The sequence below is a fragment of the Lepisma saccharinum genome, chromosome 29 (genome assembly GCF_977018435.1).
Source record: "Lepisma saccharinum chromosome 29, izLepSacc3.1, whole genome shotgun sequence".
NCBI lineage: Eukaryota > Metazoa > Arthropoda > Insecta > Zygentoma > Lepismatidae > Lepisma > Lepisma saccharinum.
Window position 1 is genome coordinate 8,032,425 of NC_139257.1, and position 21,708 is coordinate 8,054,132.

At 39.3% G+C, this 21,708-nt stretch overlaps 2 protein-coding genes across 2 annotated transcripts in view; one reads left to right on the top strand and one right to left on the bottom strand.

Annotated features, from left to right (window-relative positions):
• LOC145981641 (phosphatidylinositol N-acetylglucosaminyltransferase subunit C-like) overlaps positions 1-21,708 on the top strand; it is an 80,885-nt gene that overhangs the window by 17,630 nt on the left and 41,547 nt on the right. The window lies entirely within an intron of this gene.
• LOC145981547 (uncharacterized) lies at positions 10,184-20,734 on the bottom strand. Its single transcript, XM_083114857.1, has 3 exons — positions 20,653-20,734; positions 12,662-12,775; positions 10,184-10,673 (listed from the first exon to the last, which is right to left on the bottom strand). The coding sequence occupies exons 2-3, from the start codon at positions 12,752-12,754 to the stop codon at positions 10,257-10,259; spliced, it is 510 nt and encodes a 169-aa protein (XP_082970983.1). The 5' UTR covers positions 12,755-12,775; positions 20,653-20,734; the 3' UTR covers positions 10,184-10,256.

A 21,708-nucleotide genomic window follows, 5' to 3' on the forward strand; every position in this document is an offset into this window, starting at 1 on the left:
TTGACAACTATCATAATCCCAATATCATATTTGAGTTGTGAGTTTTCGTTTTTTAAGTCCATTTTATGCACAAATAGACTAATCAGAACTGGATCTGCCCGGTGCCACCCCAGTTATCAAACCTGGGATCACTTAATTACAAGGATACGACGTTACCACTTTGTCTTCCATATTTTTATATTTGTCAACAAATATACACACGTAATCAAACTATTATTACTCTTATGATTATGTTAGAATTTATTTATCAATATTTAATTTCACAGGTACATGTTAATTCATGCATAAAATCTTCAATACTGTAAAGATTTACGACGAAAATTTTTCGGCTAAGGGCATTGACTTAAAAATAATACCTTGACATGGTTTCAAGAAGGTTGAGAACCATTTCTCTAGTTTTCAGGCTGAAAACTCTAGCGTATACAGTTTGATTTGAGTGCATATTATTTCTCAGTTTTCTCGTGCACAACATGCCTCTCCCAACTTTCAATAACTTGCACAAATTTTACAACGCAGTTTACATGTAACAATGTCTCTTGTTACGTTATTTTCGGGTGACTAATAAACTGATTAATGCAATTATATCGGTACCATCATGCAAACTGAGCAAAGAAACCAAGTGTCACTTGCCGCGTGCATCTTGTCTCTTCGGTGTGAAACACTCGTGTCGCGTGTTGCATGTCGCATGTTGTATGTTGCGTGTTTCTTCGGTGTGAATTCTCCCTTAGGCCCATGCCTGTTTGCTGAAGCTTGCAATCTCGCGATTTGGGGAGGTGCAAGATCAGCACCAGGCATGCGAGATCAGCACCAGGCAAAGTCCTAGATAAGATCTTTTTATTGCCATATGACATTACAAGAATGTATCGACAACGTCAACTTGTATTATTATTATTAATTTATACAATAAATAAAATAAATAATTACTATTTTCACATTGTAAAGACATATTTTATGTATCAAGATCTCTAGTTTCATTTTCATTGAACAAGTATTTCTCAAAATCTATTGACTAGTATTCATTAACTTCAATGACAAACACTCATTTCTCAAAATTTTTAAAATAAACTTATTAAAACTATTCATTTGTAGAGATTTTAAATATTGTGGTATTGATTGCAAATTTTTACCACCATATCCATGTAAGTCATTTTTTTTTTAGATTTACAATGTTGGTATCTTCTTATACTTAGATTGTCTCGATTTCTTGTATTGTATTGCTGATTTATACTGTTTGTCGAAAATTTTTGTAAATTACTATGTAGGCTACTAATTATAAAATCCTATAGATATACAGTGAAGGTAGACTGAATACTCCCAATTTAACAAATAAAGGGCGACAGTGTGATTTAGGGGACTCCTTGCAGATTATTCTCACCGCTTTTTTATAAAGTTTGAATATTTTATTTATTTGCATGTTATTACCCCATACTTGCACACTATAATTCAGTATGCTATGAATTTGAGCATAATATACTTTCAATAGTACATCACATCCACTCAGTCTATGTAACATATATACCGTGCGTCCATTTCGATCTGCAGCCGAGAGATCGGGAGAAGCGTGGCGGGCGGCGCTGGCGGAGATGCCGACATTTGCGGCCTGTAATGCTCGCTTATTTTTACGGACATATCCAGACATTTATATAAATATTGCAAAACGAGCACTAACCTGGGTTATAATTCATCATCTTAATTCATCCAAGTTCTGCAATTATATACACAAAAAAATACGCTTTAGAAGTGACGATAAGAGTCACAGATAATAAAACATTTTAATCATAGTTTTGACCAGCAACGTCCTGCTTAAGTTTATATCCTTGAAAGAGTTTTGTGTCGATGGGGTTCGTTTGGAGGTTTCGAATGTGCAACACTGTATCAAGATTACGCTGCCGACGAAACCATTAAAAGTCAATGGTTTTCGTGAGCTTCCTCGATGAACTCGATGAAATTGGGGCAGCGTTAGAAAGTTATCCAAACAAACCTCTACGCCGTGTTTCACAGGAGATGGGAGTGTCAAAATCATCAGCACATACAGCCACTAAGCTACTAAAATTAAAACGATACTCTTATAACACAGGTTAGTGCTCATTTTGCAATATTTATATAAATGTCTGCATATGTCCATAAAAATAAGCGGGCATTTCAGGCCGCAAATGTCGGCATCTCCGCCAGCGCCGCCCGCCACGCTTCTCCCGATCTCTCGGCTGCAGATCGAAATGGACGCACGGTATATATTATATATATATATATATATACAGGGCTCGAAAAATCCTGGTCGCCAGGTCGACTAAAAATTTCAGCCTGGCAACTGTGATCTTATGCTGTAATATGTACGAAATTTTGATGATTCTAAGTTCAAATTGCAGTACAGCGTAAGTTAGCAAATGATTTTTTTTTAAAAAAATCAACGTTGTGAACATTCAAGAGAGTCAGTAACAATGTCTTACTCTTTGTCCCCCAACACCCCATTTCCTTTTTTTCTCGAATGATTTCGCGATGTTTTGAATACCGTGATGCTCAGCTTCATATACAGAGTGTTTGAAAAGTAGCACAACCCAAACTTTGAAAAAATATATAATGAAAACCGTAAGAGATATTTACACCAGGTTTTTTGCATTGTAAAGTCTCATCCATTAAACTATTTTTCAATGCTTAAAATTATCAGTTTTCTTCATACAGAAAATTTAGATAAATTAATAACTGGCGGAAGGCAGCGTTAAAAATTTTCCACAAATGCACTTTTGAATGAGAAATATACGTAAGAAATTATCGAAGGGTCATAATAAGATGTCTGATGACTGATGCCATGTCAATCTGTCATCTGCGACCGATATTGGTCACGTGCAACATTTGATGGATTTTATATTGGCGATTTTATGGGTTGAGTGAAAAAGTGCAATTTTTGGGACACGTATGGCAATGCTAGCAGGTCGAAATATTGTCAACACACACATGCCACATGTGCCTAAGTATTGGCTATACATTTACGTGAAAAATCATAAACCAAGATTTTGTGCTGAAATTGGACTCTTGAGAGAATCCTAGTCTGCCTCTGGTTACACTGAATTCTCATCGCTCACTTTCGACGCTACTATGTCTGTTCTTTTAATTGATTCAGCATGGCGTATTCTTTGGAGCAGTGCATGTGCATTGCTGAAGAGTATTTTACTACTCATTCTTACACTCATGTTCAAGAGGTTTTCCAAGAAAAATCCCCTGCTTCTGCTGTACCTCACAAAGCAACTGTTTTATAACTAGTCAAACGCCAACAAATGATGCCACAAATTGTTAAGAGTTGGTATTATTATCGAAGATAAGGCACACACAGGAGATGTACTACGTAGAAATTTTCAGCAAAAAATGCAGGCTCGACCAGGACTCAAACCTGGGTTTCTGGCATACCATACGATTTCTCTAACCACTGAGCTACTGAGCTGGCTTGGCCTCGCCTGATTTCTTGCTGTCGCTATTTTACCCGTGTGGAATCGTCTCTGCCAGTGCTACCGCAACGGGTTCTGTTGCCTTTGAAACACAGTAGACTTCGACATTGCCTGCTTCCTCCCAGCGTAGAGATGTTATGCATTTTTCGCTGAAAATTTCTACGTAGTACATTTCCTGTGTGTGCCTGATCTTCAATAATTAACATCTCTATGCTGGGAGGAACCAGGCAACATTGAAGTCTACTGTATTTCAAAGGCAACAGATCCCGTTGCGGTAACACTGGCAGAGAAGATTCCATGCAGGTAAAACAGCGACAGCGAAAATCAGGCTGGCTCAGTAGCTCAGTGGTTAGAGCAATGGCACGGTATATCAGAGACCCGTGTTCCAGTCCTGTTCGAACCTGCATTTTCCGCTGAAAATTTCTACGTTGGTATATATTGTTGAAAATCAATTCTCAAGATGTTTTCAGCAAATTAACAATATTGATTAAAATAATGTAATTGCTTCTATTTGGATACATGCTAACATAAATTTATTAACCCAGTGATAGCGTACATGATTCATTTAGTGCAGAGAACCTGGTGTAAATAGTACCTCTTACGGTTTTCATGATATACATTTTCAAAGTTTGGGTTGTGCGACTTTTGAAACACTCTGTAGTATGCACAATTGCAAGTAGGCAGTTTCCAGATGCCTGATTTTCAGAACTGGTGCCTAGCTTTGAAGAAAATTTATCGAGCACTGATATTTGTTTAGCTGTATAATTAATATGATCGTTCCATGTTAGATGTGCATCAATATAAAATCCTAAGAATTTTAATTGCTTCGTGTCTTCTATTGCTGCCCTATTGTTATAAGTAACATTTCACTAGTTTTCTCTAGGTTCAGGTCTAAGTTATTGGCTGAACACAATTTTTAAGAATATTTGTTCGATTATTTAGTATTTCTTTGATATATTTTTAATTCTGAGAATTCACTTTGAGTGCAAAATGATCAGCAAATAAGTATCATCACTTTGGTCATTATCTATACTGGCAGGTCATTAATATATATATTAAATAAAAGAGGTCCTAATACAGAACCTTGTGGTACACCATATTTCACTATTCTACCCTGAGAGTAGTTACCTTGACTATACACAGTCTGTATCCTATTACATAAATATGAGTAGATTACCTTGACAGATTTTTCATCAAATCCATAATATTTAAGTTTGTTACATAAGATAAAATAATAAATTTTCTTTATTCAGCGGGCGAGGTTCAGCCATGGGCTGTTTAATCGTGTTAAAAGCTTTTGACATGTCATAGGTTCTAAAATTAACATGTAACTTATTATCAAGATCATCAATTATATTATCAACTACGGTGAACACTGCCTCAGTTGTACTTTTATTAGGCCTAAATCCAAAGTGTTTATTAGTGAGTAGTCTATTATTTTCAAAATAATCTGATAACTGTTTGTATAATAATTTCTAAAATATTTTGGAAAATATTGGAACTATTGGAGCCTGCAAAAAAACCAAAAAAAAAAAAACCTGTTGGATCAGCTCCTCGATCAAACTTATTCGGAAATCACGATGTGAGCAATTCCGGGAAACTTGCTTCAGGAGGATGTGGGCATTGAGGACTGATTGGTTTAGAAGGTAAAAGAAGAGTTTGTTTGTCCACTTCATTGTCAGTTTGACAATACTGAATTGGCATAATATATATTAGGGTGTATCGAAAAAAACTTTTTTTCGAAATGTTAAGGTGGCTAGTGCAGAAAAGTGGCCATTTGTGACCAAAAACACGTCTGATTTTTTTCAGATCGGGACAAATAGATCAAATTCCACATACTACATAATGAAGGTGTACACACCAGTGTGCTTTGGGATCAAGAAGGACCCATCAATAACTGACGGAGCCCGACACCTCTGGAATTTGATCCACTTGTCCCAATTTCTCCCACACCACTTGAGAGATCTGATTAATAGTGTCATTCAACAAAACGCATTCTTGGCCCATCCTGAAAATCTCCTGCTGGCTTTAATAACTGACAAAATCCCAGAAATAAGAAGTTTTGGTTGGCAAAGAATTAAGAAAGCAAGAGGATTGAAAAAAAGGCAAAAGAATTCACACTTTTTTTTTTACCAACCATCAATTTTAATGCAGACCAATACTATGACATGGTTGATTGGGCTTCATGCTCCCTCCACGAGCCTACGTTGGCCAATAATATTACAAATGAAGAAGTAGATGACTACAATAAAAACAAAAATATAGCGGAAATTCAAAACTTCCCCTGCCACACACAAGGAGTGGAGCGACTTGTGAAAATTATCACAGAGGCTGCTTCTTCCGTTTTCGGCGCCAGCACACGTGATGGCTACATCAAAGCGAAATTGGAATCTAGAGAACATATGCCGACATTTCAAACAAAAAGTGACTATAAAGTTCAAGGAGAAAACTAGAAGAAAATCTTGGCCTGCCCCTTAGTAAAATTATGTTTGCCAACATCATTTGGGTGGGTGGAGCTCGCAGTCCAGCCACCTCCTCGTGGCGAGCTCTGGGTTATTTTCAAAGCATAATAAGCTATGAAAATAAGCGAAGCGCTGGACAGTAATTGAGGAACTGTTAGCAATTAGAAAGCCAAAATATTTTATTTAGTCTTTTATATCGGAAAACCTTCGAATAAAACACAGTTGAAACCAATTGGAAACCATCAATAGAAAAATATGGAGTTTTTAGCCTCAAATTGACAATTTTTGACCAAAAGCATACGTAAACAGCATAGGAAACCACCCCTAAGACACGAATGTAACATATTTGCCATAAACAAAACAATGAACGACCATAATGCAGAAAAAAACACATGAAATAGCCAAATAATGACATTTTTGTGAAATTGTTGTGTGTGTTGCATAACCAAATCACTATCAAAACTTCAAGGTCGATGCGCACCACCTAAACGACCTCCAAAAAATCTGAAAAAAAATCAGACATGTTTTTGGTCACAAATGGCCACTTTTCCGCAATAGCCACCTTAACATTTCGAAAAAAAGTTTTTTTCGATACACCCTAATATATATATTGGCATATAATTCAGCATATGTACAGGCCATCCTGTCAGTCTTGTCGACGTAACCAGTGTATTTTGCGTTTCAATGGGTTACCATTTCCCTTGTGGAAATTTGTCAAAACAAAGATGTCATGTTTGTCACGCCAACGTACAGCTGTCAAGTCTCCCTTTGTACATACGTCCAGGTCGCCAAGTTTTGTCTTGCTCGTCCTAAAGTCAATGATTGATTGATTGATTTGGTGTTTTAAGTCCACTATATGCACTTTAAGGCTAATCGGGACTGGACCTACAGGTTAAAGTGGAATCTGAACCACTATGTGCCTCCACCAGATATCGAACCTGGGACCCCTTGATTACAAGGCGATGACGCTATCACTGCGCCATCGGGGAGGCCCCTAAAGTCAATGGGCATGGAACACAGAGTATTATTGACAGTCCCACAACATTGCACTTGCTTTGTTGCAAGATCATCAAAAAGTTCGGGGGAGGAAAAGTAATTGTCCATAAAAAGTTATCACCAATTCCTTGAACTCTCCTACTTAGCTCCATGACCAGGGCATGGATGGGTGTCTTAGTTGCAGTCTGTCTGGCTTTGTCCTTTCCAAGTGTCATAGTTGCACTCTGTCTGGCTTTGTCCTTTACAAGATAAACCACAATGTCATAGCTTGATGCCAAATCGCTTGTGCTTCTTTGGGATATATTGTTTGAATAGTACTTTACCTTTGAAAATAACGGCAATGTGTTCCGTCGGCTGGTATAAGCCAAAGTACCTTTGTCTGAAATGGTCAAAAGTCCGTCTCAGTTTTTACAGTCGGTCTGTTCTGTTTTCCGGGGGAGAGGAATTATCAGCAAAGTGAAGGAAGCGAAGGATGTGACGGAAGCAGTTGTGGGATAGAACATGGCCAACCCAAGGAGTATGAAAAAGGTTCTTTTGCAAGTATGATTCCATGTAGTTGGGTTTGTTGTGTCCAAAATAAACCCAGAGTGCAAGGAAAAGGAATAGTTCGTGAAGGGTGATGGGGGGTTCTACCCAGTTCGGATGCTTCTGATCGACAAACTGCTGGTAGTATCTGTTAGATTCTACCAGCAGAAGGTTGAAAAGAGCATCCGTCCAGAATAGGCAAAAGGAATCAAATGGCGAAGAGTCTCGAGTCAGATCAGGCATCTTAGGTCCAGGCTGGCCAGGAAAGGGCAAAGGATTTGGACCCTGAACATGAGCGGGCCGCGGACCCCAGGTTGATGAACTTGATGTTGATGATGATGATGTTGATCATTTTCATCCGAAGAAGAATTGGATGCATCCTCCCAATCAGCATCATGATCATCTTCAGCCGCTTCGTGGCCCTCTGGACCGACACTGTCACATTCAGCGTCCGTGTCATCTAGAAAGTCACAATTTTCCCATTCACTCAATCGCCTTTTTCTGGACATGTTTGGCGGAACAGTCGAGTCAACATAAAAAAGTAGATTTTCAGAAGACAAGATGCAAGGACTAACTACACACCAGGAACAAAGGCCCACAGCGAACACAGACAGACACAAAACTCAGTGCACTTGTTTACTCACAGCTCGGGTCGTATCTGTTGTGACCAGCCTGCGATGCAAAAAGAAGGAAAGCGTGGGAGGGGGGAGGGAGAGTTCGTTGCACAAATTTCACCAACAAAGAATTCAGAGCCACGAATTTAAGAGAAAAATTTCTCGCTTTGCCTTCTGGCATCGAGTGTCCTATTTCCCTTCCTTTGTTGAAGTCTGGTGTCACATGTGTTAATGGCTCACCTAGGTCTATTCTTAGACCCTCGTGGTGCCAGACATCCAAATCTTCCTCCCACAGATAACCCTCGGGGCTAATGGCAAAGCAAGCATTGGATTATCCAAGCTTTCACTCTGGAGGACCAGGAAAAGCAAGCTCAAAAACTGCATGTGTTTATTGTCCAGCTGTCAACCCTCATTTCCCACATGTGACCTTCATCAGTTGCAAGAGGGGAGGGGGATGCATCCTAGTGACATTTCGAAACATTCACAAAACGAGTGTCAGTGTTTCCAACCTAAAACAAAAGTATCAAGGTCCTAAAAGCAGCAGAATTTTCGATTCTGCCAAGTGTTACATATATATAAGAGCGGCAAAGTTGGACCTTATGTTTGTTGTTACATATATGTAACAGCAGCCGAGTAAAAGTTAGTCTAACACTGCCAGACAAGGAAAAACAATCATCTGTTGGAAGAGTGTCTTTCAGTGATATGCTGAAGGATAATCAAGAATATATGCTAGCATCCAACGTGCCCAATTCAGCATATTCGAGAGCACTTTCACATTTCTTTCAAACAAAATATCATTGTATGTGCATGCATGAAGCCAAAAATACATGGAACCTCAACACAATCAAATCTAACATTCCTAAGTAACATGAAAGTATAGGGTGGTGCATATTGTATCTACCAATATCACTTGGCAACCCCGTCGAAACGCAGGTGCGCATGCAAAAAAGTATCCTATGCTTAGGCAGATGCAAGTCCGGCAATCAGTCTGCCATGGATTATTGGCCTGTTGACACAAATCTTGGCAGTTCATCTAAAAGTGTTTCATCCAGTAGACGTAGCAGGCACCTTGACGACAGTCTAATGACGGTAGCTGTACACCTCTCCCAAAGCGTGAACACATGATACGATGGATCAGAAAATAGAGAGCCAATGGCAGCATGCAGAAACAGAAGTCTCCAGGTCGGAGAAGGTGCAGATGGAAAGCTTCCACTGCCACGATTCGTGTCTGAACTGGCCGTCCCATGACTTCTGCTTATGCGCACCAGCGTGTAGATACAATAGGTGCCACCCTACACTACCAGAACCTCAGTCACTGTAATGAATGGAATTCACCTGCACAAATGATAACACCACCATCACCTGAAGTCACGTGAGATCATGTAAGAACAATAACCCAAAATACCACATTTAATAAGTAATCATCCACGTGCACAACATATCACAAGGAGCTGGCAATGATGTAATGGCATGATAAATAAAAAAAAAAAGGTAAAGTGTTCCCCTGTGCTTAGCACCACGCCATGAAGGCGTATAGGGGGTGTGGGGGTAACGCCCCACACTTTCTTGATCCGGTCGTGAGTGGGGGTGATGTGATCAGCACCACGCCCCTGACTGCCTTTACCCCCCAGGGTTTCCCCCAGGTACCCATGTTATTCGATGCTGGGTGGGCACCAGGGCCGCTTTCAACGTTAGAAAAGTTCCCGGATTTGAACCGGCCGGGGATCGGACCCGGGACCTTTAGCATGGTAGTCAGACGCGTTACCGACTGAGCCACCGCGGCCTTATAAATAATGTAACATAAAAACACTCCTTATATTGCTACAACACATCTCCATTGAATGAAAACAGGTGGAGTGGTTAGCACAGCATGTTATGATGCCTGGAGTCCCAGTTCAAATACCTGATGGGGCCTGGGTGTTATTTGTTAGAGTGCCTTCATCAATTTAAATCAAGTAAAATAAACCAAATGAATCAATCAAAAACAACAGAAAGTGTTCATAACAAAATATTCCTAAACCAACCACATTTTGTTCTTAAAGATGGGAGACTGGGAGAGTTGAAATCCATGCTTCATTGTTTAATTGCTACATGCAAAAATGCATGCCTCTGCCCATTTACAGGAAGAAATTCTGAATATGACTAAGTATTCAAGTTGAGGAAATATGATCAAAGTATTGTGGTAGTCAGTTTCATTAATTTGAAAATGCTTCATGCACTCACCTTTCTGTCTCTGCAGATGGACCGTTATGTTCAATTGAGAGTTCACTCTTCACATCTTCAGGTTCTACCTTAACATTGTCACTGTCATCACTTTTGCATGCAACAGCACCAAACTGTGCAATGTTATCACTCACATCGAAATCCTTACTATCCTCCTGTAAAAATTCATTCTTCCTAGCACCAGAGCTCAAGCATATGTGAAAGGAGCTACCAACAGCATCCCCTGGGTCTTCTACTTTCATTTGTTCCTTCTTTGGTTCAGATTTAATAACTGATGATGGTGGTGGCTGCAAAGTGTTTTCAGTTGACTCTTCATTTGATTCACACTTGAACTCATGTTCTTCCTTCAGTAGGTTGGACAAAGAGAGATCATGAAACTCCATCTGTGATGATGAGGAAAAGGCACTTGCTATCTGAAAATACATTTTACACACAAACATCAGATAGTGCTCAAATTGAAGACAATATACAATACATACATAAATGTTTATACATGTATGTGTGTGTGTGTGTGTGCAACAAGCAAAAAAGGAAAGCAGAAACACACAGCAGATACTAGAAAATCTGAAGTTTTGAGAAGTTGTAAAGTGATGGTTAGGGAGGGTTGGGTGTTTTTGCTACCCGGAAGCAATCATTGAAAGGGATATTGTGATGGTTGGTATGGATGGCGAAGGTGAAGTCCAGGTTGTGGTTGGAGCGAAAGTTGTTGATCCTGAAGTTGAAGGTCGTTGATGATTCCCCCAAGAAAAAGCCACCACAGATGTTGCAGGTGAGGACATCGAGAAGGTTTGATGTGCAGTATGTCCCTTTAGGGTGAAGGGTAAATTTGCCAGTGACTGTATGAATCTTGAGGGTGTGAAAAGTAATGGAAATGTGGCAGGTTTTGCACCTTGCAAGCTTGCATTTATGATTGTGTGGATATTGGTTTTGTGGTGAAGGGGTGTTCTACATCAGGATGTCTTGAAGTTGGAAAGGAGGCATTTGAAAACAACTCTGGACTTGTCAGGTAAGTTGTTTCTGGTTTCAGGATCACTGTGAAGAATGGGGAGCAGAGAGCATGGGATATGCCTGATTTTCTTAAATTGGGGTGACAAGTACAGCAGAGTTGGTGGCAGTTCGGAAGATTACTTAGAGACTAGGGTGGAAGGATATTCACAGTTGACAAGGATTGGTGTAGACGGAGGTTGTAGTTCTGTCGGGAGGTGGGTTAAGTGTAGAGGTGTTGTCCTCTTAGGATCAGAGGAAATGGGATGGCTCTCTTAGTGTGTAATGGGTGGGAGCTGGAGAAGTGTAGAGAGCTGGAGAAGTGTAGACATTCCATGTGCTTGGTGGGTGTGACATGTATGGGTGTTCTCAAATGACCTTCCTCAATGTGTACTTGCAGTTTGGATGGTAGAGAGGTTCCAGACGAACTTGGTGGTGCAGACGTGGCTGAGTTGGTCCAGGAAAGTGGATAGGGATGGTTCTCCCATGTGTCCACATCACGAACATGTCTATAAAATGGAGGCAGAGGAGAGGTTTTAGGGGTTGTCTCTCCAGGACCTTAGAGTTTTTCCATGAAAATGTTGGCATAGGACGGAGCCATTGTAGTACTCATGGCTGTGCCTCTGATCTATAGGTCATGTTGGTCTTCAAAGGTGAAGCTGTTGCACATGAGGACAAGGTGGGTTAGGTGGATCAAGAAGTTAGTGCTGGGGTTGTGGTCTTCTGCTGAGGTAGAACTCCATGAAGCGGAGGTTGATGGCTTTGAGTGATTGATACGGTTTATTTTCCTTCACTTTTATGCCACTTTTGGCTAATCTCAACAATTGGAATGAATGAAGATACATTGAAGTTGTTACAATCACAATGAACATCCATGCCCAAGATGGGATTCAAACCTGGGACCCTTGGTGTCGTAACGGAATGTGCTTGCTAACTACTCCACCATGGAGGATAGCGAGAGGCTGTGGGAATGAGGTATGTTGGTGCAAAGGGAAGTTACATCATCCATAGCAAGGGTGATTTTCAGGGACAATGGTGAAAAGGTGTTATTTTTCTGGAGGAAGGGGTAGGTATCATGAAGGTAGGAAGGCAGATTGTTCACAAGAGTCTGGAGATTAACTTATATTTTCGGAAGTGAATCAAATGTTAACATTGTACACAAAGAATACCATAACACTTCCTTATAGTAGTTTTGGTAACACTCTACAACACCTTTCATTTTTTTCGCTAAATTAAATTGAAATATAAAACAACCTTTCACATCTAGTCTAATCTAATATATACAGCCAAAGTACATCTACATTTTCTGTATTGCAATAAGGATGTGTATTTGTAGAGGAAGAACCATGCAAATGCAAATTAAATAACAAACAATTTTTCCAAAGCAAAACAAACCATGCTCTTGCGTTGAACTCACCGGCTTACTATCGTCAGTAGCTGCTAGTAATTTGGAAGTTTCACCACCAGATGTCTCAGATGTCAGGGTAGCAAACTCATCTCCTTGATCCATGGCATTAATATGAAGTTGTTCCTTTGGTTTTTATAAAAAAATATATATGATTTTTCAGAAATGTAGCTAGAAAATTGTCGCATTTAACTACTGCTTTAACCCCTTCCCAGCAGCGACATTGAAGGGAAGTACGACCAAAAATAAATCATCTCTATATATAGATAAATAGTGCCAAAAAATAATGCCAAAAATTAACTATAAAAAGACTTGCCGCAAAATGAAGCTAAGGAAAACAATTTATATATAGACTATGCTGCAAATAAACATTCCATATGTGGTAAGGTCGAAGAAAAGGTTCCCCCTGTATATAGCACCATGCCTTGAAAGCACATTTAGGGAATGTGAGGGTAGGTCCCCACTACATATTTTTTTGGTCCTGGCCATTTTGGAGGTGATGTGATCAGCACCAAACTCCAGCCACCTTTACCCTCCAGGGTTACATCCATGTGCACATTATTTGATGCTAGGTGAGTCCAAGAGCCACTTTATGCAGGGACTAGGCTGGTAAAATTCAGACCTCACAACACCCACCCTAGGAATTGAACTCTGGTCTCTTGCATGGCAGTCAGACACCTTACCAACTACATCACGGCTCTAATTGCATATTGCAAAAAAAAATTTCAGGAACTGACAAAGCATCAACAATGCAATTTTTGATGGCCAATGGCCCACCTAGACTATACTGAATGCAACTCCAACTGGCGGCTGGGAAACAGTGAATCAGCGATCAGTTGAATTTTCTTTGACTGCGATTGAACATTTTCGAGTCACAAGGTACCAAACGTGCTTCGTGGGACAAAACAAATGAGCATTGGGTCCACCACATGTTCCCAACGTACTGTAAAGCGAGAAAGAGTCTTCTCAGGCAACAGTATTGCCAACACCAGAAATCAGCGGTGGTTAATGGTACAACTCCACAAGCAGTCCTGAATGAAGTTTCCGGAAGGACCATCAACAGTTTGGAATGCAGGCGGACACACAGTCATATAAAGAGAACTGGCAAAAACAGAAATACGCTTGGCAACGTTGCTTCGGGAGAGCAATGTGATTCCTTCAGCTTTTACTATGGAACTGAGTTTGTTGACACCGATCTGACCACATGCCCCCGAAAATGATTGGGGACAAGGTGTGCCAGAAATAGCCATCAAGGTCAACCGCCAGTTGGAGTTGCGTTCAGTATAATAGTAGCATATAAAATGACTTGCCGTTATACAAGAACCGTTAAGTTTGAAATATCGTCTATATATAGATCCTCTGCAAAAATAAAGACCCAATTTTAGAGAGTATGTACATAGCTCTGCTGCAGTTAATGCGTTAATTCAACAGTTTTTATTAAATTGTTAGCATCGAGCTAGGCAGGTTTTGTTTAAGAGAAGCATCTAACTTGGGTTATCCAGAAGATTTCCTTCCACTAAGCTAAAAGGATAAGATGTACCCCTTTCACATTTTAATTGGAGAAACTAGAGAAGTAAGGGAATATACTCTCCATGACTTTTTCCTGAACACTTCCACAATATTTCCTTCTACCATAAAATGCTAGCAAATATTTTTCCTTTTAAAATAGTTTTCATTTAATCAAGATGTTCTATTCTCTGTTAAAAAGAATGTATTCCACTGTTACGTCGATTCAGGAATGGATACACATCACCAGGTTTTGCTCTGTTACATGTTTACAATAGAGGCTAATGATAGATTTTGGAACAAAATACTCCTGCCACTGATTAAAACTTTCTATAACTTCAGAGAGGGGAGCAAAATGGCTTTGTACTAACACTACTTCAAACCTATGTGTACAATGGTATATCAGAGAGAATTTTAATTCTAAATTAATCACTGAATTGAGGATAGGAAGAAACCCTGATTTCTTATGTTTAAACTGGGATTCTTAATTGCTTTTCTGATAAACTGTTAACATTAAAATCAAATGACAAAGATGAATACCATTTCTAATACTATAGAAGCAGTTAAGGTTGGTTGAAAAAATAAAGAATAGGGTATGTAATGGAGGTACACATGTTATCTCCTGGAATACAGATACATGTATTTTTCAAATAAAATTGGGGAAAAAAAAATCCCTAAATGTCATGTTTATGATTCATCCCAAGTAGAAACAAAGGAAAAATATAATTATTGGTACTAGAAAATGAAAAATGGGTAAAACTTTGGTATGGTCCTAACACCTCTCACTCGTTTGTTTGGTCATTTTTAACATTCATACTTACGTATTCTGCATTACAAAAAATTCTTCGAGGTGGTATTTTGCTTTTCTCATGAAAATAATTTCAATTTGTGATGTGAGGAGTAATTATTATTGTTCCTTATTTTGCTTCCGTAAGACACAATATGGCGAGACAGCTTGACTAGCGTGGTACATCATCATTGGGTATGCAGTGTTTCCACTCTTGTCAACCAAAAAATCCCCACGAACAATTCACAGATAGCCCCAGAAAACAAAAAATTGCCACGAACCATGCACGCTTAGCCCCACAAACCATTCACGAATAGCCCCACGAACCACCCACGGATAGAACAACAAAAACCATTCACGGCAAGGTTAGGTTAGATTAGGTTCGGGTACATTAGGCAAACATAGTTAAAATTGTCATCTTCTTGCAAAAACAGCATGGTTGGAAACACTGACAGGGAGTAACATCATCAAACATTCGCAACATTTGGTTCACGTAGTGCAAGGAAATGAATGGAACAACAATTGTACACCGGAAACATATTTCTGTTAAAAAAATACACGATTTACTGGTGAAATAGATTCCACGAAGAAAAGAAAATACCTCCACGAACTTCTAAATGCTACAGAAACTCATTTCGGTAAGTAGTTGCTGTGTAAAAATGAAAAAATCCATTGGGACCGTATCAAAGTTTTACCGAAAAATGTACTGCGGACAGTAACAGTTCGTTATATCGGAGAGACATTAAAATCGGATATTTTGAGTTTCGCATGGTTCGTACTTACCAATTGTGTATTGCGGAACATAGTTCAAGGTGCCATTATGCTTTTTACACGAAAACAAACACAATTTTTCACATACAGAGTGATTCTTTTGATTCCTTTCTTCGCTTCTTCAACACACAATATATATATTTCGTTCTTTAAGTATTCGAAACGGAAAATCTTGCGATAAATAATGAGCAATTGTGCATTGTCGGTTGCGATGACTGACCCTCTTATTTTGCAAGTTTGACCCTTGAGCACCAAATTTTAACTTCAGATTCGTGATTAGCAGCCCTAATTTAGTGAGTATGCCGAATTTCAAACAAAATGGAGAAATTCCCGGTATTGTAAAATCGCTCCGCATAGTGAAAAAAAAAGGGTTGCAAAAACTGACAGGGGCTTACGTCATCAAACGTACGCAGCATGCAGTTCACGTAGCGAAAGCAATGTCAATTGTGCGTCGGTGAGATATTTTTCTTGAAAAATACATGATTTCCTGGTTAAATATATTGAACGATGAAAGAAAATGGTAACAGTTCGTTATATCGGAGACACTTTTCTTCAAATTTACAGGAGAAACTACTTAAGGAAATCATTTTCTGTAGCATTGCCGAAGTTCTTCAGGGTATTTTCTTTCATCTTTCAATCTATTTCAGTTGGAAATCAATTCCAGTTGCTTCAATTTAAGCGAAAACGTAACCACGCAGTTTTTTTAACTAGTATGTTTGCCTAACCTAACTGAACCTAACCTAACCTTCTGTGAATGGTCCGTGGGGCTATCCAGGAATGGGTTTTGGGGCTATTTGGATGGTTATAAGATCCCAAATGGTTTTTGGACTATGAGTGAATGGTTTGTGGGGCTCGCACCATGACGTGCGTTCCGTAACACTTCGGAGAAATGATTTATTTTAGTGCAAAAATGTTTCTAATTGTGTGAAAACCTTAATGGCACCTTCAAATATGTTCTGCAATACACAATTGGTAAGTACAAACCATATGAAACACAAAATATCCGATTTTGAAGTGTCGCCAATATAACGAACTGATACCAGTAAAAGTTTACTATCCGTCGGACACCTATAACTTCTGAGTTTTCGTCAATTTTTGACATTCATACTTACCTATCTGCTTCGCGAAACATTCCGTGAATGGTTTTTGGAGCTATCCATCCCGGAATCGGTGCGGAATTTAAACAAAAAATTATTTTCGTTTGAAATTTTTGACTGAAATTTCCCACCGATTCCGGGCTCCGCCCCGTGGGGTAATTTACCTACCGCCCCCAACTGCTAACGCAGCCCCACGTCCTCTCCGGCTCCCCAGCTTTTTCTATAGACTCCCTGTTAAAGGCATGTTAGAAATTGGCTGGAGTCACGTGCCCCCAAATGAGCCCCAAACTTTTCAATTTGAAGAAATCCCCTTCCAGGATATGGAAAAATTACCTGAATTTCACACAAAACACCTTCCCGAGATTAGACAATACTACAGGAACTTATTATGGTAAGTAGTTTCTTCTGTAGAAATGAAGAAATCTGTCCGACGGATAGTAAAACAAGTACCTAATTCTGTACTTGCCAACAGCAATTCATTTACTATTACAATGTTCAAAGATTTTGTTCAATACATGTATTAGTTAGGTTAGGCGAGTCAGGTTTAGTTACATTAGTAAATCAAGCCGGAAGTTGGTAGTCACGTGTTTCCTCCCCCCAGGCTGAACCTCGCCTTCTATTAAAGAAAAAATTGAAATTGAAATGCATCTTGCAGTTGTCTGGCTAGCCGAATGGTGCTAAAATTCGGAGGTCCCTCTGCGGGTGACCTAGGGGTACATATGATCTGTGCAAGTATGGGTGACGTACCTATAAAAAAAAAATTTCATTGGTCTCCCTTATCGCACAACATTGAAGCAACCCTGTGTTCTGCTGTCAGAAGAGACCTACGTACGTTGTTAGGTTAGGATTGTTAGGATTGCTGCAGTTACCAAAAATACATTCAAAATTAAATTTATTATTTGTGCAAAGGGAACTAAACCTAGCTAAACTAACAATTAAAGCATTTCCCCGTGACATTTGAATGCAATGTTGCTCCATTGTTGTGCAAAAAGGAAGACTCCCTTTATTCCGCATTCGACGGAAATGTGGTGTAGCATCTGTATCCAACTACTCAAGGGTCGGGTACCCTATTCTACACCCTCGCATTTTCTTTCAGGTATTAATCTGATATTCCCCAGACAGATTTCTTCATTTTTACAGAAGAAACTACTTACGGTAATAAGATCCTGTAGCATTTTCTAACATCTTAAAGGTGCTTTGTGTGATGTAACGGATTTCTTCAAATTTAAAAGTTTGAGGCTCATTTGGGAGCAGGTGACTCTGGCCAATTTCTAACATGCCTTTAACAGGGACTCTATAGATAAAGCCGGAGAGCCGGAGCGAAGCAGAGGCGGGGCCGCGTTAGTGGTTGGGGGCGGTAGGTTAAATACGCCAGGAGCGGAGCCCGGAATCTGTGGTAATTTGGACTCAAAATTTTCAAACAAAAATAATCGGTAACATTATCGAATGAGGGAAACTGATTCCTTCAAATTTACAGGAGAAAGTACTTACGGAAATCATTTTGTTTAGCGTTGTGGAAGTTCCTGAATGTAGATTTGATCCATTTTAATGTGAATGCGTGTAGTTTTCTGCGAAAATCTCTGTCTGACATGCTGTTTCTGCTCCCGCCATTTGCTTTCTGCACGAGAGTGCAATGTTCCGTGTGTTAAGATGATGCAACCCCATAGCCAGTGTTTCAGCCTCGCCGTGTTTTCACTAGAACATGACGTGTCGAGTATTTTTTTTTTTTTAACTATGCTTGCCTAACCTAACCATACGGAAAATGGTTATTGGGGCTATCGTGAATGGTTTTTGGGGCTAACGTCAATGGTTAGTGAGGCTAATGACAATGGTTTGCGACATATTAGCATAATTTCAAATCTGGGCACGAAAGCAGATATTTTCCGGTGAACGAAGTTGCAACACTGCATAAATCGACAAAACACTCTCAGAACGCCCCCTAAACCCGTATGCTATCACGGCCATAATGTATTACAGATTTGAAACAACAAGTAACAGTAAGTACTCGTAAATCTAAGAAATAGTCATTGATATGCATTATTTCACTTTAGGAAATGTTCCACATTCGAAAATAACACGTTAGCAACGTAAAGAAGTCCGAAATATATGATTCGTAGGTGTTTCCCTCATACGATAATAGTACCAGATAATCTTATAGTTTAAATTTTCCACCGATTTCTGGACGAAAAACGTGAATACACCTTAAAGAATGTTCCGCGAAGCAGATAGGGGTACTACTTTACTATACCTGAGACACATGGAAATGATTTCTTTCCCACTTTTTAACATTGATAACGTACTATTATGCGTTCCGGAACACTTATTTAGGTGAAATAATGGAATTTGTAACGAAAATCATGTATATTTCTTACATTTACGAGTACTTACTGCTCTTGTTTATTTCCATACACAACATGGCGATGGCTTACCGTTGATCGTTCCTTGAGCCAGTGTTTTGTCGATTTGGAGTGTGCATGCAGTGTTGCAAGCTCCTTTACCGAAAAATACCTAGTTTTAGGCCGGATGCTCAAATAAAAATTTAAAAATTAAAAACACTTTAGGAATTTTAAACTCACTTTTTTACTTACTTACGGGGACGAGGTATGCCTACTAGGTTAGGTTAGGCCTGTTAGGTTAGGTTCCATTAGCACTCCTTTCGTTCAATTTAGCATATACGGAAAATTTAAAAATGAAAAAAAAAATTAGGAATTTTAAATTCACTTTTTTACTTACTTACGGGGACGAGGTATGCCTACTAGGTTAGGTTAGGCCTGTTAGGTTAAGTTCCATTAGCACTCCTTTTGTTCAATTTAGCATATACGGTAAATTTAAAAATGAAAAAAAAAACGTTAGGAATTTTAAATTCACTTTTTTACTTACTTACTGGGACGTGGTATGCCTACTAGGTTAGGTTAGGCCTGTTAGGTTAGGTTCCATTAGCACTCCTTTCGTTCAATTTAGCATATACGAAAAATTTAAACATGAAAAACACTTTAGGAATTTTTAATTAACTTTTTTAATTACTTATATCACTTTTCGTACTCAGACAAGTAGCCCGTGAAGTGCATACACTCCCACATTTTCCGCAGTCCATTTCTTTCTTGACGATTCCATGTTCAATTAAAAATTCCACCGCATCTTCAACACCTGGCAACATCCTCACGGCGCATCCTCGACACGTCATCTTGTAGAGATAAACACGCGTGGCTTGAAACACTGACTACGGGGCCGTGTAACGGGGTTTACGCGTACGACGCTTTGTACTCTCGTCCACAAACCAAATGGTCGCGCAGCAATAGCGCGTTCACTGCTCTCGTGTAAAAAGCAAATGGCGGGAGCAGGAATAGCACGTCGGGGAGAGATTTTCGTATAAAACCACATGGATTCGCATTAAAATGGAACACAACTACATTCCGGAACATCTACAACGCCTCACAAAATGATTTCTGTAAGTACTTTCTCCTGTAAATTTGAAGGAATCTGTCTCAGGTATAGTAAAGTGTTACTCAGATAGGTAAGTACAAATGTCAAAAATTGACAAAACGAAGAAGTTAGAAAATATCAGATATTTAACATTCAGATTTTGTCGTTTGAAATTGTTGAGTCCAAATTTCGCACTGATTCCGGGCTCCGCCCCTGGGGTAATTGACTTACCGCCCCCTACCGCTACCGCGGCCCCGCCTTTATCTATAGTGTCCCTTTTTAATGCATGTTAGAAATTGGCCGGAGTCACCCGCCCCCAAAACTATTTCTCACTGTTTTCCGCATTGACACATGAAAATACCAAAAATGAAGGCTAAAATTAAACCTAAGAAGGTACATATTTCTTACCGGTAACTTACCTCTTTTTACCAAGGCCAGGCACTGAATTGCGGGTCGAAGTTAAATTTGTAAGTCCAAAAATGAAGTAAATCCAACGTTCAAAATCCTTGTTGTCCTTTCCACAGAATACCACCCTCCACTCCCTTCCCATCATAAAAATGAGAAGACGCAAATTATCCCACCCCACAAGTCATTTAGAAAAAAACAACCCTCCCCTTTACGGCCTGCAGTTGCCAAAAAAAATAATTAATTCCTATTTCTGAAGTCGCATAAATGAAATCCAATGTCTGAAATGTCTAATCCGCCAATATATCACACAAATAACATATCGCAATCGCAAATGTTCCCATTGCACAATTCAATCATAAGAAGAAAAAGAAAAATCAGACGTGCGTCTGTGATATCAAGCTATGATCCTTTTTGACGTTACGCAAGGAATTTTAATTTTATAAAAAACGTAAGTTTCGTAGCACGTAGATCTAAAAAATTAACTTCCGCGCTATTTGCAAACACTGTTTGTTATGAGGAACAAAATATTTTGACGAAAATATTTGAAATGTGCCCGAAAGCGAGGGTGTAGAAAGGGGTACCGGAACCCTACTTATTTCTGTAGTGGATAGATGAGGTAAGAAAGCCATTGCCAGTTGATTCGAAGCCAGGGCCAAGAAAAATACTAATAATTTTAAATGTAAGGCGGAGGAGTCAGATTTCCGTATGCCATACGATTTTCGAGCGGTTGTAGGGTGCTACAGACGGCCCTGAATTGGTAAATTTCTTATATTCGGTAAAAGATTAAAATTTCGGTAACCACCAAACGTTTCTAATTCCCTTATTTTCGTATTTTTCACATTGATACTTACATATTCTGCATTCGTAAGGATTCTTCTATTTCGCGTTTCGTTTTATTGCAGGCAAATGATCTCAATTTTCGAAATATCGAGTATTTTTATTTTGTTCGCTTTTGCTTGCGTTACACGCGATATGGCGGAGTAAATCTTGACTAGCATATTCCATGATCAGTGGTTATGCAGTGTTGCACCCTTCTTCATAGAAAAATACCTACTTTCGTGTTACTG

Excerpts from the sequence above, each read along its gene's own strand:
- LOC145981547 (XM_083114857.1), bottom strand. The coding sequence starts at position 12,754 with ATGGATCAAGGAGATGAGTTTGCTACCCTGACATCTGAGACATCTGGT. Across the intron at positions 10,674-12,661 it reads CTACTGACGATAGTAAGCCG|ATAGCAAGTGCCTTTTCCTC; the intron begins GTGAGTTCAACG and ends ATGTATTTTCAG.